The sequence below is a fragment of the Peromyscus californicus genome, unplaced genomic scaffold (genome assembly GCF_007827085.1).
Source record: "Peromyscus californicus insignis strain IS unplaced genomic scaffold, ASM782708v3 Scaffold_17__1_contigs__length_78620276, whole genome shotgun sequence".
Taxonomy (NCBI): Eukaryota; Metazoa; Chordata; class Mammalia; order Rodentia; family Cricetidae; genus Peromyscus; species Peromyscus californicus.
This window is the reverse complement of record NW_026294469.1, coordinates 52,309,728-52,328,583: the sequence shown is the minus strand read 5'-3', so window position 1 is coordinate 52,328,583 and position 18,856 is coordinate 52,309,728. Positions and strand designations below refer to the sequence as shown.

General features: G+C 36.4%; 1 protein-coding gene across 2 annotated transcripts in view; it reads right to left on the bottom strand.

Annotated features, from left to right (window-relative positions):
• The window catches only part of Wdr7 (WD repeat domain 7), a 296,825-nt gene that overhangs the window by 175,779 nt on the left and 102,190 nt on the right, over positions 1-18,856 (bottom strand). For both annotated transcript variants that reach the window (XM_052742313.1, XM_052742314.1), the window contains 2 exons: positions 17,022-17,140; positions 15,171-15,294 (listed from right to left, as the gene is read on the bottom strand). In XM_052742313.1, coding sequence (XP_052598273.1) covers positions 15,171-15,294; positions 17,022-17,140 — 243 coding nt within the window. The remainder of the gene's footprint in view (positions 1-15,170; positions 15,295-17,021; positions 17,141-18,856) is intronic.

Sequence of the window (18,856 nt, the reverse complement as noted above, 5' to 3'; positions counted from 1 at the left end):
ATTTGAGTTTATATCACATATAAAAATTAACTCAAATGATTCAAGTATTTAAATGTTAAGACCTAAAACTATAAAGTTTCTAGAAGAAAACAAGAGAAAAGATTCAAATATGACAATGATTTCTTGAATATAATACTAAAAGAATATGTAAAAAAAAAAACTGCAAATAGGTAAACGACCTGTGCATTGACACAGTCATGAGCGAGAAAGGAACCTATGGAAAGAGACAGGCTATTTTCAAATCATCTCACAAAAAGTAATCTATAGCAAATATAAATAAGTCCTAGATGAGGATTATGTGTCATCTGTCATCTCAGCAAAGGGAAGAGCATTAATGCAACTTAAAGGCCATCCAAGTACACATAGTGAGTTCCAAGCCAGCTAGAGTTACATGTCTCAAAAAAAAAATGGTTAAAATGCCACAACAATTAAAAACCAACATAATTTTAAAGTGGGCAATGGACAAAAAAGTACACTTCTAAAGAAGAGATGTAAGAGGCCAACAAATACATGAAAAGATGCTAAACATGAGTAGGAATTAGGAAAGAAGAAATCAAAGGCTCAATAAGCACTTCATGCCTTTTAAGATAACTGATATTTAAGTGGGGGGCAATCAAAGAAAATGAAGAAATTCATTTTCTGTTTACTACTGTTGAGAATGTAAAATAGTATGGTTGTTATAGAAAATATTGTAGCTGGAGAATTTCTCTCCAGCTCCCACCAAGTCCCGCCAGTCCCAGAGCCCACTTATAAAATAAACACACAGACTCTTACATTATTTAAACTGCTTGGCCATTAGCTCAGGCCTATCATTGTCTAGCTCTTATTCTTATATTTAGCTCATTTTTATTAATCTATACTTTGCCACGTAGCTCGTGGCTTATCGGTACCTTACATCTTCCTTGTCCTGGCAGCGGCTCCAGGCAGTCCCTCCTCTGCCTTCCTGTTTCCTCTTTTCTCTTCTCTGTTAGTCCCGCCTATACTTCCTACCTGGCCACTGGTCAATCAGTGTTTATTTGTACAGAGCAATATCCACAACAAAATATAGTGATGTTTGTTTAAAAACAAAAACAAAAACAAAAACAGAATTACCCTTTAATCCTGCAAATTCTTTTCAATATACTTCCAAAATAATTGAAAGTGGGATTGTAAAGAGATAGTGGACACCTAGTTCATAGCAGCAATACATACAGTAGCAAGTACACACACCTCTATTTGATGGAAACAAAGTAAATATTAAATAATGAATGAATGGAAAAATACCGCAATGGTTGCATGCACATAATTCTATACATACTCATCCAAAATTCTGAACCATACTACAACATGGAAGGACTCTGGACATTTTGCTAAGTGAAATAACCCACTCATAAATAGACAATGCCATTTTAATTTCTTCTCTCGAGGATTCTCTGTCTAGATCCAAGTCCATCTTTTAATTGGATCATTTGTCCCCTTGACTGTTGAATCTTTATATATTATTTATCTTAATCCTCTGTCGTATGTGTAGCTGGCAAAGATTCCCATGCACTATTTGGGCTTCCTCTTCATTCAGTTGTTTCCTTTGCTATATAGATGGTTTTAGTTTCTCATGTCACACTTGTCAACTCTTGGCCTTAATTCCAGGGCAAATGTAGTCCTCTTTCAAAAGGCCTTCCCTACACCTATGTTTTCTTCTAATAGTTTTAGCATTTCAGGTTTCACATCAATGTCTTTGATCAATTTGGATTTAATTTTCTTGGAGAATGAAATATAGGGTTCTAATTTCATTTTTCACCATCTGCTGAAGATACTGTCTTTTCTCTGATGCATGTTTTTGCCATCTCTGTCAAATATCACATGGCTGTAGTAACCTGCACTCAGGTTTGGTTCTTCTATTTCTTTTTTCTATTGGTCTACATGTCAGTTTTTGTGCCACTACCATGTTGTCTGTATTACTATAGTGCAGTAGTCAATTTGGAATAATAGTCCCTCCATCATTGTTCTTTTTGCCCAGGATTGCTTGGTTATCTGGGATAACAGATTCACTTACGGTTCCAAATGAATTTCAGGATAGTTTTTTCTACTTCTGTGAAGAACAGGATGAAGATCTAGACTGGAATTACACTGAATCTATAAACAGCTGTGGGTAGAATAGTCAGTCTCACAATTTTAATTCTACCAATCCATGAAATGGGAAATCTATTTTCTAGTGACATTCTAAATCTCTTTTCATCAGAGAAGTTTTTGTTGCAGACATCTTTCATCTCATTGCTTAAGTTTATCACTGTGGAGAACATATTTTTTGAGGCTGTTGTGAATAGGAGTATGTACATGATCTCACTCTCAGCATGTTTGATGTTGGTATGTAGAAAAGCTATTGAATTGTGCAAGTTGATTCTGTATCATGCCACTTTGCTGAAATTGTTGATCATTTCTAGAAGTTTTCTGGTAGAATTTTTGTGATCTATTCCGTATAATATCCTATATTCCGCAAAGAGGGATAATTTGACTTATTTTTTCTTTCTTTCTTTCTTTCTTTCTTTCTTTCTTTCTTTCTTTCTTTCTTCCTTTCTTTCTTTTTCTTTAATTTCCTACTCTTGTCTTACGGTACTGGCTGGTGTTTCAGTCACTATACTGAAAAGGAGGAGAGACAGTGGGAGTCTTGTTTCTAATGGAACTGCTTGGAGATCTCCACTTAGGAAGATGTTGGCTGTGAATTTGTCATCTATGACCTTGATTATGTTGAGGTGCATTACCTCCCATCCAACTTTTTCTGGGACTTTTTATCATGAAAGAATGTTGGATTTTTTTTTGCATGTTAGATTTTTTTAAAGGGTATTTCTGGATCTATCAAGATGATGGTGCAATTTTTGTCTTTTAATTCATATATGCAATATATTACATTTATTGACTTACCTATGCTGAACCATAACCCTATATTTAGGCTAAGTCTACTTAATGCTGGTGAAAGATCCTTTTGATATATTCCTGCATTCAGTATGTGTAGGATGAATTGCTTATTAATAAAATGGCCTTATTAATAAAAAACCTGGAGCCATATATCGGGGTTAAACCTGAGAGATCAGAGGAATAGGAAAAGCCACAGTTAACCTCACCTCACCAACTCCGCAGCTTTCAAAGAGACCTACTTCCTGTATATCCATGCCTATGTGCCTTTCTGTTCTGCCAACTCATTTCCTCTCTCCACACAGCTACATCATTTCCTCTTCCTGCCCAGCTCTGTTACTTCCTGTCTGTCTGTACAAACCTCCAGACCTTTATGGTAAGTGCTGGGATTAAAGGTATGTACCACCACATCTGGCTCTGTTCCCAGTGTGGCCTTGAACTCACAAAGATCCAGAGAGATCTCTGCTTCCCAAATGATAGGATTAAAGGAGTGTGCTACCATTGCCTGACTTCTATGTTTAATATAGCGGCGGGTTTTTTCCTGTGATCCTCAGATAAACTTTATTAGGGTGCACAATATATTGGGGACACAATACATCACAAGTATGCAAGTATTTTATTAAGAATTTCTGAATCTATGTTCATCATGGATATTGACCTGTAGTTTTCTTTTTTGGTGTTGGTGTCTTTACTTTGCTTTAATATTAGACTAATAATGACTTTGTAGAAAAGGTTTGCAAATGTTCTTTCTGTTTGCATTTTTTTTAGAAACTATAAATTTTATATTTCTATTAAATTTAAATTTCTATCTTAAATATAAATTTAAGAAGAATTGGCGGTGGATCTTATTTAAAAGTCTGGTAGAATTCTACTGTGAATCCATCTTGCCCTGGGCTCTTTTGTTGTTATTGTTTGTTTTATTTTAGTTGGAAGGCTGCTTATTACTGCAGTTGCTGTGAGACTGTTAAAGCTATCATTCTTTCCTTGGTTTAAATTTCATGGTTTGGATGAATCTAAAAATTTGTCCTTTTTAAAAAATATATAACATAATAGAGTTTAGGCTTTTTAATTATTGGCAATAATTGCCTTATAATACTCTGAATTTCTTTGATGTTTGCGATGTTTCCCTGTTCATTCTGATTCTGTCAACTGAGTCATCTTTTTTGCTTTTGGTTAGTTAGGCAAAGGGTCTAGTGATCTTGTTATCTTATCAAAGGACCAGCACTTAGATTAGACGATGCTTAATTGTTTTCTTTCTATTTCATTAATCTCTAGTGATTTAGGTTTGGTTTATTCTTTCTTTTCCAAATTCCTGAGTTGTGTAATTAAGACATTTATTTGTTCCCTTCCTGACTTTTTCAAGTAGGATGTTAGAACTATAAATTTCCCTCTTAGGACTGCTTTTAATGTGTTCCGCTAGTCTTGTTGTATTGTGTTTTCATTTTCACCTCATTCCAGGAATTTCTTTCTTGATTTCTGCTACCCATTCAACATTCAGTTATGTGTTGTCTTATCTACATGAGTTTACATAATTACTAAAAATTTTAAGTATATTGCATTGCAATTAGATGGGCTTCATGAACCTATTTCAATTTTTCTGAATTGGTTAAGATTTCTTTTCTATCCCAAAGAGGCTTTCATAGGCATCTGAGTAGAATGTATATTCTTTGGTGTTTAGGTGAAATATTGTATAGATATTTGTTATGTCTGTTTGATGTACAATGTTCATTAATTCTTATATTTCTCTTTTTAGTTTTAGTCCAAACAAAATAAAAACAACCAAGAAATGGCTCAAAAGTTTTCATCATATTGAGAAATTAGGGAAATACAAATAAAACAAATTGGATATTTCATATCAACCCAATGAGAATGGACAAGATCAAGAAAACAAATGACAACAAACTCTGAGGTTTGGCTGTTAAAAGTTCATACTGCTCTTCCAGAGGACCTGAGTTTGGTTCCCAGCATCCACATCATGTTGCCTGCAATTGTCTGAAACTCCAGCTACAATGCCCTCTTCTGGACACTCCAGGCACCTGAATTCATACATGCATATAACCACACCCCCCACACACACACACACAAAATTGAAGTTTAAAGTAAATAAAAAAGAGAAAACTTTTCAACCACAAATTTAATCCAAAACAGAATCTATTGTACTTGCTTTAAATACTTAACAGGGAAAAAAGTAACCAAAGCCCAAGCAGTATGCTTCATAGAAAGGCATACAAATCAACTCCACACAGAAAAATTCACAGCACCTTTCCTATATTTAATAAATCATGGAGAAAGTTACCCAAATTAGCAGACTTACCATCATCCAAACAATTAAGTCAAATGAATAAAAAGTGATTGTTATAGGAGCTTGTCAAACTGATTATGGCTATTATAACATGACTATAGTCAAATTATATCATAGTAGTATGTATAAGGGAAAAAGCTTCAAAGCCAGAAATGGCTCATCTATATCTGAGGGTTTGTCATATTTCAAATCAAAATAATGAAGCACACTTCAAAATATGTAGAGTGGTCAAAATGTTTTGTGCTTCCAGGAAACAGCTTTTCAGGCTGTATGTCAAGCCCATCATGACAAGTAATGCTAGTAGGTACAAACTATCATGCAGCTCCATGAAGAGTACTTTATTTGCTGGGTAAGTAGTAAGAATATATTGTCCAAAATATTGTACACAATCACAGGGGTCACAAAGAAACCAAAGTTAATCTGCATGAAAACAAAATTTAGTGAGTTGCTGTCTATATATAATAAAGTTTATACTAACTCTACACTAATGCGATCTCCGCCGCCCCCCCCCCTCTGTAGTCAGAAGGTTTCTCTGGTCCTGCCAGGCCCCGCAGCCCCATTCAGTCCAGCGGTCCTGGAGCCGCTTATAAAATAATCACTCAGAGGCTCAATATTAATTGTAAATTATATGGCGTATGGCTCAGATCTTACTAGCTAGATCTTATAACTTAACCAATTTCTATTAATCTATAAGTTGCCACATGGCCATGGCTTACCAGCACTTTCACATATTGCTTCTCCTGGCAGTGCTGGTGTCTCTCTAGACTCCGCCTTTCTCTTTCCTGTCTCTCTCCTTCAATTTCCCACTTGTCTCTAAGCTGTCTTGCCATAGGCCAAAGCAGCTTATTTATTAACCAATGGGAACAACATATATTCACAGCATACAGAAAGATATCCCTCAGCACTTCCTCTTTTCTGTCTAATCAAAAAGGAAGGTTTTTAACTTTAACATAGTAAAATTATATATAATAGAACAGTTATCAAGCAAGAATTACAGTTACAATATCTAGTCTATTTGTATTTGGCATCTTCCATGGCTTTGCCAGTCTCCTGGCATGTTGCTCCTTGGGCAGCAGGCTGGCGTCTCTCCTGCCTCTGCTTTCTTCTTTCTGTCTCTGTCTTAGGTTTTCTGCCTGGCTATAGTATGACTCGCCATAGGCCAGAGCAGCTCCTTTAATAACCAATCATAGCAACACATATTCATAGCGTACAGAAAGATATCCCCCAGTATTTCTCTCTCTCCTCTATACTGTTAGTATAAGCACATACATGGATGTGGCATGTGTATGATACAGAAAATAATTTGTTTGAGTAAGATGGCATTAGTGAATAGAGCAATGAGTTTCAAAAAGGTGCTGCAAAGGCTACAAGAGGCAAAAACAGCAAGCTCATTTCAATGCACAAGAAATGTAGCATTTCTGGGCCTGGAGTTAAGTCAGCACATGAAGATATTTGCCACCAAGCCTAATGACCTGAGTTTAATCCCAGGACTCACATGACAGAAGAATTACCTCCCCTCCTGAATGTTGTTCTCTCACCTCCACAACCATCACATTAATTAAAATAAATACAAATGTAATTAATGTGACATACGTCCATTAAGAAAAAGAGTTTTAAATGCCCGGAAAAAAATTATTTTATATTTACTACCTAAAATATTTGAAAAGTGCAAACCTCTCTTTTTATAACAAAGAAAACAATGACAAATGTTCTCTCTGGGGGACAAGGTGCCAGATCTTCTGCTCTCCACATTCAGTTTAATTTCACCTCAGTAATCTGGTTCAGCAAATTAGAACTCAACCTCAGAAAAGTCCTGTAAAAATGCCATTTTAATCCCAAGGTATTGTCATCTGCTCGGAAATCACAATGAAAAAGTATAGACCAGTGACTGAGCTGGGGATGAAATTAGGATGTTCGTATCATCTTCCAAACTTCATTCTATCTCACCTTTCCTCTGATAACCATCATGCTAGAGCACCCCCTATTCCATGTGAGCTCCATACTCCCATGAGGAAGTTTGTCTCAGACTCACAATCATAACTTAAAAACAGGAGACACCTAGTGACCTGTAGGTGGCCATAAGTAGTTTATGAAAGTGACCCTAGGAACATGAAAAGCCATGATAGTTTAAAGCTATGAATGCTACGCCATCTAGAACTGGAAGTTCAGTTTCCCTCCAGTTTGTGTCTCTGATCATGATAGCATTTGTTTGAAAATGAACCCTAACTTAACAGCAGACATTTTTTTAATTAAAGAAAAACTATTTAGGCTAGATTGTTGGAGCCCATTTAGGCTTTACCCAGCAGGTCTGCATAAAAAGGATGATTGGACCACAGGCCCGAGTACCAGGTGTCTGAGATGGTCTGCACTTGCCTGTGTGGAGAGGGTGGGGAGGGGTGGGGGGTGTCTTTTGTTCCACCCCTTGGCATTCCTTTAAAAACCCTAGGGCAGAGACAGTCAGGGCTGATGGATTAGGATCCAGGCCATCCTGAGGTTATCCTGTATTTTCTATCTGTTTCTCTGCCCTCTATACTTCTAAATAATATTTCCTGCTGCTCCTACTCAAGAGTACTCTGGGGAAAAGTGGGGATGGGATGGCCCCCGACACTAGATATAGTGGCGCATGCCTTTAATCACATTCTGTGGGGAGCGGAAGGAAAAGGCAGGCTGATCTCGGTGTGTTTGAGGTCAGACTGGTCTACATAGCAAATTTTGGGTTATCGAGGGCTATTTAGTGAGTCTGTTTCAAAAAAGAAAAGCAAAATTTTTTTAAAATCTGAGTAATCTATTCTAGACACATCCTACCAATGAATAAGAAAAGTCTTCTTCATGTCTGAGACATTAAGATAACTAAAAATAAGCTAATTTATATCTTTGTACCTACAAACTATGAATGAAGTTGTCTAATTATACTTAATTACTAAAACAGAAATAGTTTTTAAAGGAATCCTTTTTAAAATGTTTATTTTTATTATTTTTAAATATATAACCACATGTGAGCACATGAGAGAGAGAGAGAGAGAGAGAGAGAGAGAGAGAGAAGCATGGAAATTCCCTGGAGCTGAAGCTACAGAGTTGACCTGATATGGGTGATGGGAACTAAACTCCAGCCTCTTCAGTAGCACCTAGAGGACTAGGTACTTTTTAGTGGTTGAGTCATCTCTACAACCCCAAACATGGAGGTTAATCATGTTCTTAAATCATCAGAAATATTAATGAATGAAGAACCATTCATCCTCTTCCACATCTGTTCTTCAAGCTGGATCTTCTTTAGTCTAAGAACATTTCAAATGTAAGTCTCACCAGAATTTCCGGCAAATTATAAAGTCCTTCCACAGGATTATAAAAGATCAGTGTGACTATAGACGTGGCATCGACTATGGGACACATTTTTAAAACAATAATAATAAGAGATGACTGTGGATGTTTTCATCTCTAAATCAAGCAAAGAAAATCTTGGTAAGTGATGGGTTAGTTTTATAGAAGAAACAGAAAATATGTATGGGAAAATTACAAAAACACTAAGTACTGTTACAGATGACTGGATTGGCATTTAACAGGCTGAAAGAAACCAGATCAATCTCAATCTTGCTGGGGTCAATTCAGGTGTTCAAACAAAAAGAAATTTTTTCCTTTACATTTGTGTGCTAGAAGTGCTAGAAATATTAACAAAGTCTGCAAATGTCATATACAATGAGCCATTTAATACATATTCATATCAAAATATGCTTAATAAATCCAGCAAATGAAGTAAGTCAGTAGAGCAACATCACTAGAGAATAATAAAGGACAGAATACTGTATAAAAATGCAGGGGGAGTGGGACGGAAAGGTTATTAGGCAAAGGTATTTAGTGTAGTTGGAGAACTTTAATCCCACAACATGTAAATAATACTAGAACAAAAACTACCATTACCTAGCATTATATTCATGGCAGAAAACATGGCAGCAGGCATGGTGCTGCAGAAGCAGCTGACAGCCTTATCCACAAGTAGGAGGCAGACAGAAAGAACTAACTGAGAATGGTATTGACTTTTGAAACCTCACAGCCCATTCCCAGGGACACACCTCCTCCCACAAGGCTACACTTTCTAATCCTTCCCAAATAGTTCCAGCTGGGGACCAAGTATTCAAATAGATGAGCCTATAGGGACCATTCTCATCCAAAATTTATATTTAAACCTTCCTGGAACACTTGCTCTATTAGAAAAACATGTTCCAGTGTTCACAGGAATGTCTTTGCTTTATTTCCATTAGCATTATAAATTTTTGTCTTCAGCAAATGCGCAAGAGAACGATGACACAAATCAATACCATCTTCTTCACAGTGAGTGATATTAGGTCATTTATTATCACAAAGGCCACTAGAATCTCAGCTGAAGATATTACCAGGCATTTCACTTAAGCATCACTTTAAAAAAGGATGTATCAAAGGTTGAGTGGGTGGTTCTCTTTTATGAAACAGTCTCCACAGGCTTAAATTCTTCCGTGCTTACAGCCAGAAGTAAAAGTGCACACATATCTCACAGAAAGCCATGTACACCTCCCACGTGTCTGAACATAGGCAGCAGATCTGGGAGAAGCTTGGCTGTATTGTATTGAAGAAATAGAGATGAGGGCAGACTTGTGAAAGAGAAAAAGAAGGAAATTACCGAAATTATTGTATGCCCTTCAGGTCAAATAGCTCTGCAGAAGAGACCCGAATGGAATAAGATGGAGAGAGACATGTAAGGAGGCCCACACTAGAAGGTGCCACAATTCCTCACTGCTCTAGGGAACAAGTGGTTGATTCCCTCATCTTTCACACCTTGCTTTGTTCCACACCATGGTAAACTGTCAGGGGCTCCTCTGGTGATCACAAAGCAGCCTGGACTCTGATGGCAGAGTGGACAATGTTGATCCTCAGAAGCATGCACTCACTCAAATAATGTTGCCAAGTTCCCAGCCCACATCACTTGATTACACTGTTTCCTTTGTATTGCTTAAACTAGATCTGAATTCCAACCTACACAAAAACATTTTACTACTCTAGTTTCCAAGACTACTGAATACATAAAAGAAAAATCACTAGAATATCAAATAATGCCTCAAGAAACATGTCAAATAGATGGGATATTCTTTTAAAAAGCTATGGCTCTTAAAGTAGAAATTCCATTAGATTGGCGGCCAAACACAGATAAGCAGAATCATTTATTGTTGTTAAATACATGATCAGTCTAGGACATTTAAATTTAACTTCAACTCCTATGACATTCCAGAGAAAAAAGGAGGAACAAATACTTCATTCCCAATGAAACACTGTAAGCAAATGCAATATATAGTGTACTTTGAATAAATACAGTTTATCTGGACATAAAAGCCTTTCTGCTTCCAGTATACAGAAGAGGCTTATACATATGGAACTCAATGTAAGATGATTATAGTTTCTTCAGATTGCCATGAAAGAACCATGCCCTTTAATCCCAACTGATTTATAAAACAGGAAATCTAAGAGGTATTTAACCAAGCAATTTTCCCTATATTTCACCAATTTCAATTAGTATATTACTACTTAAAAAGAAAGATATCCAGAATGCCACAACAACCCCCAAAGGTGATCTGGGCAGGCATAGAGTGAGGGCCTAACAAGACACTTAGTCTAAAGCTCTGTCAGGCAGCTTTCCACCTCACAGCCTTCATTCTCGGCCTCACCAAATATTTAACTAGAAAACGCTTGATTACCTGGCTTCCCTATTTCCACAGTAGTACAAACAGCAAATCAGAAATCAGGAAAGAATCCATCATGAGTGAAATGAAACAGCTCAATAGCAATAAAAATTCATCAAGCCGGGCGGTGGTGGCGCACGCCTTTAATCCCAGCACTTGGGAGGCAGAGCCAGGCGGATCTCTGTGAGTTCGAGGCCAGCCAGGGCTACCAAGTGAGTTCCAGGAAAGGCGCAAAGCTACACAGAGAAACCCTGTCTCGAAAAACCAAAAAAAAAAAAAAAAAAAAAAAAAAAATTCATCACAATTACTAAACAATAAAAAGACAGAGAAGGAAAAATTCTAAGAAATATAATCTGAAATGCAAGAGGCACACCAATCTAAGATGTCTTTATCAAGAGGTGGTCCGTGACAAGCAAGCAGCAGCCACTCCCCAGCATGGCCTGAAATGACAGCTTCTGCATAGAGTAGGTGTTTTTCAAAAATATTTCTACTAAAAATAGACTTGTATAAATATCCTGAGCATCTATTTAGTTATTTAAAAAATTAAAAATCATACCGCTAGGATGGTTATCTCTGGAAGTTCCAAACATACAAGACAAATGTAAAGAAAATAGAGAAAACAGAAAGGGAGAAAGGGGAGGGGAGTAAGGCTATGTAGTTTAAGGCCTTTGAGAACTGGGGCCAGATTCAATTAAATCATATGTGTCAAGTCCTTCCTAGTCTCTCCCGCTGTCTCCCACCACAAATCCTGGCATTATCTGCCCTCTAGAGAACACACTAACATCAGGAATATTTCACCAGCTACACTTTCTATACATCTGACACATGCATCACCATCTTATCTTCATGTCTATTGTTGGTCCATTCATATGTGTGGCCAGAGTGACTACTACTTTATAATTACCAGGTTAAAAGGAGGTATTACAGTATGGTTTTTTTGGAAGTCAAACTCGAAACATTTACTAAGTGTGTCTTTTGTCGAACGAAGAAATCCTATTGTTTACAAGGCTGAGTAAAAGAGGAGCCTGATCCTGGCAATTTAACATAAAAGGAAGCTTAAAAAGCAGGGACTTAAAGAGAACAAAGGATTAAGCTTTCTGATAATATCAATATGTATTAAACACAAGGTGTTACACATTGTTCTATCCATATCTGAGAAGAAAACCTTACAAATTAATACTACACTGGCCAGAAGTGTATAAACTCACAGCAGACACGCATTAGGAGAGATTTTTCATTTATATAATAAGAGTGAATTTTATGTGTCTAATGTTTCTGAAGCTGGAAGAGATGAGCACTGTGAGCAAGCAGAATACAATGTATGAGAAATAATTACGCTTGTGACCTAATGCCCCTTGAGGTCAAACTGTATTACAGGCCAGAAAAAATCAGGACCCATCAGCATTTACTTCAGAGAAGTCACCGACTGGAATGAAGGGCAAATGTGGGCATATTTCATAAACCAGCAGGTGCTTGACCTCATAAAAAAGTCAATTATCAAATGCTACATGTAGAATGTCACAAGTAAGAAATATATAAAAGCAGGTTCTGCAAAACATCTTTAATTCTAAATAAATCTCAGGCAACATTTATCTTTATCTACACTGTAATTTAAAAGTTTTAAAAAATAATAATAATCTCTTTTTAGTAAAATTATTAGACTTCTATAAAAATGTATTGGAACATAAAAGTGATACCCCACACACAAATGATGACTCAGAAAGGGTGTACACTATTTCCATAAGTCAGTGTTAAAGAATGTATGCTGTATTTAGCATTGGGATAGGAAACATAGTGCAACTAATATTAGCTTTCCTACCAAAAGGTTGGAAGCAAAAATTTACATATTTTTGATATCTACAAAGGATAAAACAGCCAGGCGGTGGTGGCGCACGCCTTTAATCCCAGCACTCGGGAGGCAGAGCCAGGTGGATCTCTGTGAGTTCGAGGCCAGCCTGGGCTACCAAGTGAGTTCCAGGAGAGGCGCAAAGCTACACAGAGAAACCCTGTCTCGAAAAACCAAAGGAAAAAAACAAAACAAAACAAAAAAGGATAAAACAATAACTCTTGACTGGTTCAAGACAAAACTCAATCACCTGAAGCAAGCTTCATGCCACTCAATAACTGAGGCCTTTGGGGTCCTCTGAAAATTTGTGGCTATCAGTTAAGGCAGGCTGCTGATGCTTTTTCTTCCCCAGTGACTGCCCGTCTACTGTCAGGCTCCCTGGGAGGTGTACATTTAAATGAATGCTGAGGCAGCAGGATAAGGAAAGCAAAAGTAGCCGAACAAGTGCAGGGACAGAAAGGGCTGAGCTGCCCATGCTCACTACTTATATCATGTAGACCGGTCACTGTGCACAAGGTTTCCACTAACGCTCTCAAGAGCCCCAAGAAAAGCACCTGCCCTTGGCCCATCATTGCCTTTCTTGTCACACAAACATATAAACAGCTTTTTGTTGGGCGATTATACACCATACCTACATAAAATGCAAAGGGTATTATCAACATGGTCAATTGGCACGGTTTTATTCTCAGCCCAATCCCTTCCTGACAGTGAACTTAGAGAAAGCTGCTATCTGCTTAACCTGCATCTCAAAGATAAAAGGTCATCATAGTCCAAGAAGGATATTTTGTGGATATCAGGGAAATAATTAATAAAGGTACTCTTCTGCAAAAAGCAGGCATAACTTAGGCACTTCCAACATCCCTTGCACGTCTTTAAATACATAGCTTGGTTAAATCAGAAGACAACTGCTGGTGAGTGGCGTGCTTTCCAGATAGGCTCTTGAACGTGTTCTCTATCTCAGTGACTGTGATTCTCATGCCAGAAGTAGGTTCTGCTTGTAAAACCATGCTTTAAAACTTGCAGTGATGGTCATCGCCACAAACACTGGCGGCGATGGTGGAAGGGACTTCACTGCAAGCAGGTGGACAGCAGGTGTGGGCTGTCCACCAGCTGGCTCCATAACCTTTTGATCCCCTAGGACAGAAAATCTGTTCAACAGCCCTATGTGGTCATTCCTCATTTGTGAAACTCTTTCTTCTCCTTTAATACGTTCAGAAGCCCTATTCCTTTAGCTTCCCCTTTTATTAAAACAGAAAGCTCTCAATAAAAGAAAGTAAAACTAATTCTACACTCAGCATTACAGTTCCAGAATTGATTAACATATTGAATCAAAAGTTGATAATGTGTGATGTTTTACTTATGTTTAGTAGAATGTACGGCTGTTTATCCTTACAGACACACACATACACACACACACACACACACACACACACACACACACACACACAATTACAATTAAATTTTAGATAATCCAGCATTCACATAACTTTTTAAGACCTCAAAAATAGTATTCTTAAGTAAAAAAGATTTAATTACAAAAAGAGAAAAATTTAAATTTAATGAAGAGCAAACTACTTTATTTTTAAACAATAACAAGAAATACCAGAGAGTCCTTTCCTAACAGTGATTTTTCTGCTTCACTTTGTGCTTCAGTTAAACATAACATGACTGGGAAAGACACCATTTTATAGTAGTACTGGGCAAGCCAAATGTCTAGTCTATTTATTTTTACACATTGGCCTCAGTCAAGATCTAAAGATGCCGGAGTAAGCCAGATAGTATAAACAGAGGGTAAGAAAAATGAGTTTTGGAGTCTAGCAGTCACTTAAGTGACTGAAGGGCCTTCAGAAAAATTTCCAGTCGCCTTAGCCTCATTACCTCATGTGAAAGAAAACAAAATACAGGGTATGACAACAACAGCATCTATTTTACCAGGTTGTCAAAATGCTTAAATTAAGAAGCAGAGACCTTGCAAATACTTAGCAAAAGTCTGATACAAAGAAAGTTCCCACATAATGGTGCTCATTATCACTCGGTTTATATTATCCTCTCTGGACCCACTAAAAGACACCTCACAACACATGCATTTCTAGCATTGCTTTGGGGAATAACCAGTGGCTATATTATGCTTTTAATCTGTAGCTAAGCCTGGGCTACAGAATGAGTTCCAGGACAGGCTTCAAAAGCTACACAAAGAAACCCTGTCTCAAAAAAAAAAAAAAGTCATTAGTGGATATTTTGGCATTTGTTATACCTTGTTCCTATTAACTGGCATACTCTAAACTACCAAGATTCAAATAAGAAAGACCAGGATTCAAGGATCCTTCTTCTCACATCTGCTCACATCACAAAGCACAAACACTTCTGGGCCTGGCACTCTTTCCCCCAGATGCTCCAGAGGTTTTCAGAAAAGCATGACAACACTTACGTGATATGACATGGTCCATATATTGAGGTAAATAAGGAGCCCAGGTATCAATAGTTTCTTTTCGTCCTGCCTGTTCAATTCTTCTCAGCTCGGCCAGAAGCAGGGCCTGGGCAGCCTCTCTCACCTAACAGAATCACAGGAGCAAATGAGAAAACACGGAAAGCGTGTCAGTCGGTAAAGTGATGTCCACAAACCACACGACTTAGAGTGATAGAAAATTAGGAAACACAGAAAGCGTATTTATTTACATGAGAAAAACTATAAATCAAATAAGGAAGTAAGTAGCTAGAATGATAGCATCTTACACATGATTCAAGACGCTTTCATTCAAAAATATTTTTAAACTAATGGAGAGATATTTAATCAGCTTTATGTTTAAAATGATTTTCTAAAGGATTCTTCTACCCTAATACAGCATCTTCAATTATTAAATTTCCATGTAACTATTATTGTTTTTAAAAAAATCAATGTTAGGAGAAGTAAATTGTTTTCCCTGATACCCAAAAGAAACTTAACCTTTTCTAGTAAATTCTTTACCTACTACAATTTTGCTTGGAGCTAAGGGAAGGGGGTAAGGGTGGGCAAACACGTTTAAGCCATTCACTGAATAATAATGTGTGAGTCAACAGGCCAGACTGATGACAGAGGTCTCCAAAAAATTGTTTCTTGATTTGAAATTTACATTTCACCAAGCCTTTTTAATATTTGTTATCTACTTTATCACATCAACATTGCCTCAAGCATTGATCTTTTATATAATCCAATAGGTATAAATCCACATGATTCACATATACCGAGACACAAACAAAATGGGTGAATAGATTCCTGTGTAACCTCTTTCAGTTCTATAGAGGGAGTCCTTTTTCAAAATCATATCCATTTTTCTTTCAATTGGCTATGCATTGTTTATTTTGCAGTTTAATTTCAGTTTTGTTTAACAGAAATACTACAGGCCTAAGCCCAAAGAAGCTACTCTATTTTTAATCAAAGTACCAATCAATTTATTCAATTTATTAACTATAACTTAAGGGATAACTCAGCTTCACCTAAAGAAGAGTTTGAGTAAAACATTCTTTATAAGTATATTGTCTTTTAAAGTGAATTAAAAGGTTATTCAATGAAAACTTGAGTATACTTCAGTTCTGTTGGGAGCCGAGTGGACAGAGACCAGAACAGGCAAATATCTAAAAGTATTACGATGCTTCAGTCAACAACAGGCCAGATATACAGAGGTCCTGTCAAGTTACTTCTCAGTGACATCATGGCTATTGAGTATACATACATACAATCTATGATGTTCACACAGCAAAACTGCCTAGTAACATGTGTGTTCTCATGAGAATTACATTATTGTCTCTACTTTATAAATGATCTCCACATAGAATAAGCAAAGTATCCAGGGTCACAAAGTTAGTAACTGCTGTCACCAACACATACTTAAGTTCTTTTTTAATTCCAAAGACTGTCTTGTTATACTACAACACAGGACCTTCCATTGGTCTCTGACTACTCACTTGGAATTTGATGGAAGGGATTCTGAATATGCAATCATGGGGGAGGTGGTTATATGTCTTTGTCATATGGGTGCATTATCGCTACAGAAACCAATACTTAAGAAATAACTCTACAAAGTATGTGGAACTTTTAATGAAATACTCAATGAATTTTTAAAAGTAAATAAATAAACAAGCTAGAATATTTACTGTTTACTACAGAAACAAAGGAGAAAAAACATGGAAATCTTGAATCCATATTTTCCATAATGGAATGAGTAAGTGAGAAGGACAAATGAGATAAACATTACGTATGTTTATTGAAGTATTTTTATCTTCTTTATGACCTCAGCATTACCTCCAAGCATCGATCTTGCCATCGTCGAGCCAGCATCTCCAGAAGAGGAGGCCTAAATTTATCCAGGCCCAGCAGGTCAGGCAGCATAACACAGTGCATGGCTGCTAACTGGCTCCATCCTATCAAAAGGTGACATACAGATGACTTTAGACATCGTAGTATTCTCCAGGAACTATAAAGTTTTTATTTATGTATATTTATGAAATTATGTTATAAGTCATTTTACTTTAATATTATTATTATGTATCAAAACATCATGAAATGTATTTCATCCCTCAGTCATGCATTTGTGACCTATAAGAACTGTGAAGATTTTAAAACCAATAAAAACAATTTTCCATACAAAGTTTTGCCAAATTTTCAAAGAAAACATATTTCTAGAAAGATTTTTCTAAAATAAACATGTTAGAAGATGGGAAAGGATAGAAATAAACACATGTGAGAGCTATCTATACATGTGACCTTGATGCCATGTAGAAGGGCATTCACACAGGTATCCATCATAGGTCCAGTCACTGAAGGCATTGTTCTGGGCGCTGCCAACAGACCAGCCAACAGGGTTGCCTTCCCTTCTCTGTCAGGGGCTTTAAAAACATAGTTACTGAGCCCTTTCTTACTAAAGGAATCAAAAACCGTCACAATTGAAGCTAAATAGCAAAATGTCAGTTTTTAAAGGAAAAGTGAATGAAGACATTCTACACAATTAAAAACTTGACAATTTAAAATTTACAGTCTTAAACATCACTGATTCCAACTTAAAGAAAATTAAGTTATTTTTTCCAAATTTCTGATTCTTGATATGAAATCTAATTATTTGAGAAAGACATGTTATCTACCACTGTACTAGTATACAGATTTTATGAGTTATTTCACAACTGTGCAAAATTGTATATATAGTGAGTTATCTATGAGGTCATTATTAGTTCATAGTACTTTGCCGTTTTTTCCAAAGGATAACATCTAAAGACAAATAATCAAGAATGGGTGAAAAATCATTCTCTATCATTTATAATATATTATCTGTGAGCACAAAAATTTAACAATTCTGTGCTTTGAAAAAATTAAAACTGTATTCTTCTAAATTAATAATGAAACCCTATGATAAAATATAATCTCTGAAATTGTTAAAAAGAGAGAGATGAGTCATCTACTTAAAGATTCATCCATTCAGTAAAGAAATTCTTATCAACTGATAACAAATATGTAATTGCATTAATTTAAGCAATGGACATACATTTCATATTGAAATTTATAGCACATGGATGTATATATATATATATATATATATATATATATATGTAGATACATATATATCAACTAATGAATAATTTCTTAGTATTTTTTAATGTTTCATAGATACATCTTAATGAACTACTTACGAGTTAGCTTTAACACATGAGGATTCTTACAAACGCCTTACAGCATATTTTAAATTAATGACTATTTTTTAAAATGGCTCAACAAATATTATTCTAATTCTTCTGATTCAGCCTTCACATTCAAACTTTAGCACAGTCCTCTGACAGGGAAACCAGACAAACAGTGATATTGCCATTTCGGGTTCCATTCTTTCTTCCCTGGGAAGCACTACTTGTAACAGGGCTCTGTGCTTCTCAAGCAATCTAACATTCCCTTCAGTTGAATGGCCTTGCAATATTAGCTTTGGTGAAGAGTCAGAATCGTTTTCAGTGATACTTCAGATTTTTGTAAAGTTCCTCCTTTTTATTTTACACAAACTAAAAGGTCAAGACCATACTGGAGAGAGTGAATAAAACATAGAACTCATGAGCCCATTACATTCCAGGTTTAAATAATGCTAAGAGAGGATGGATCAG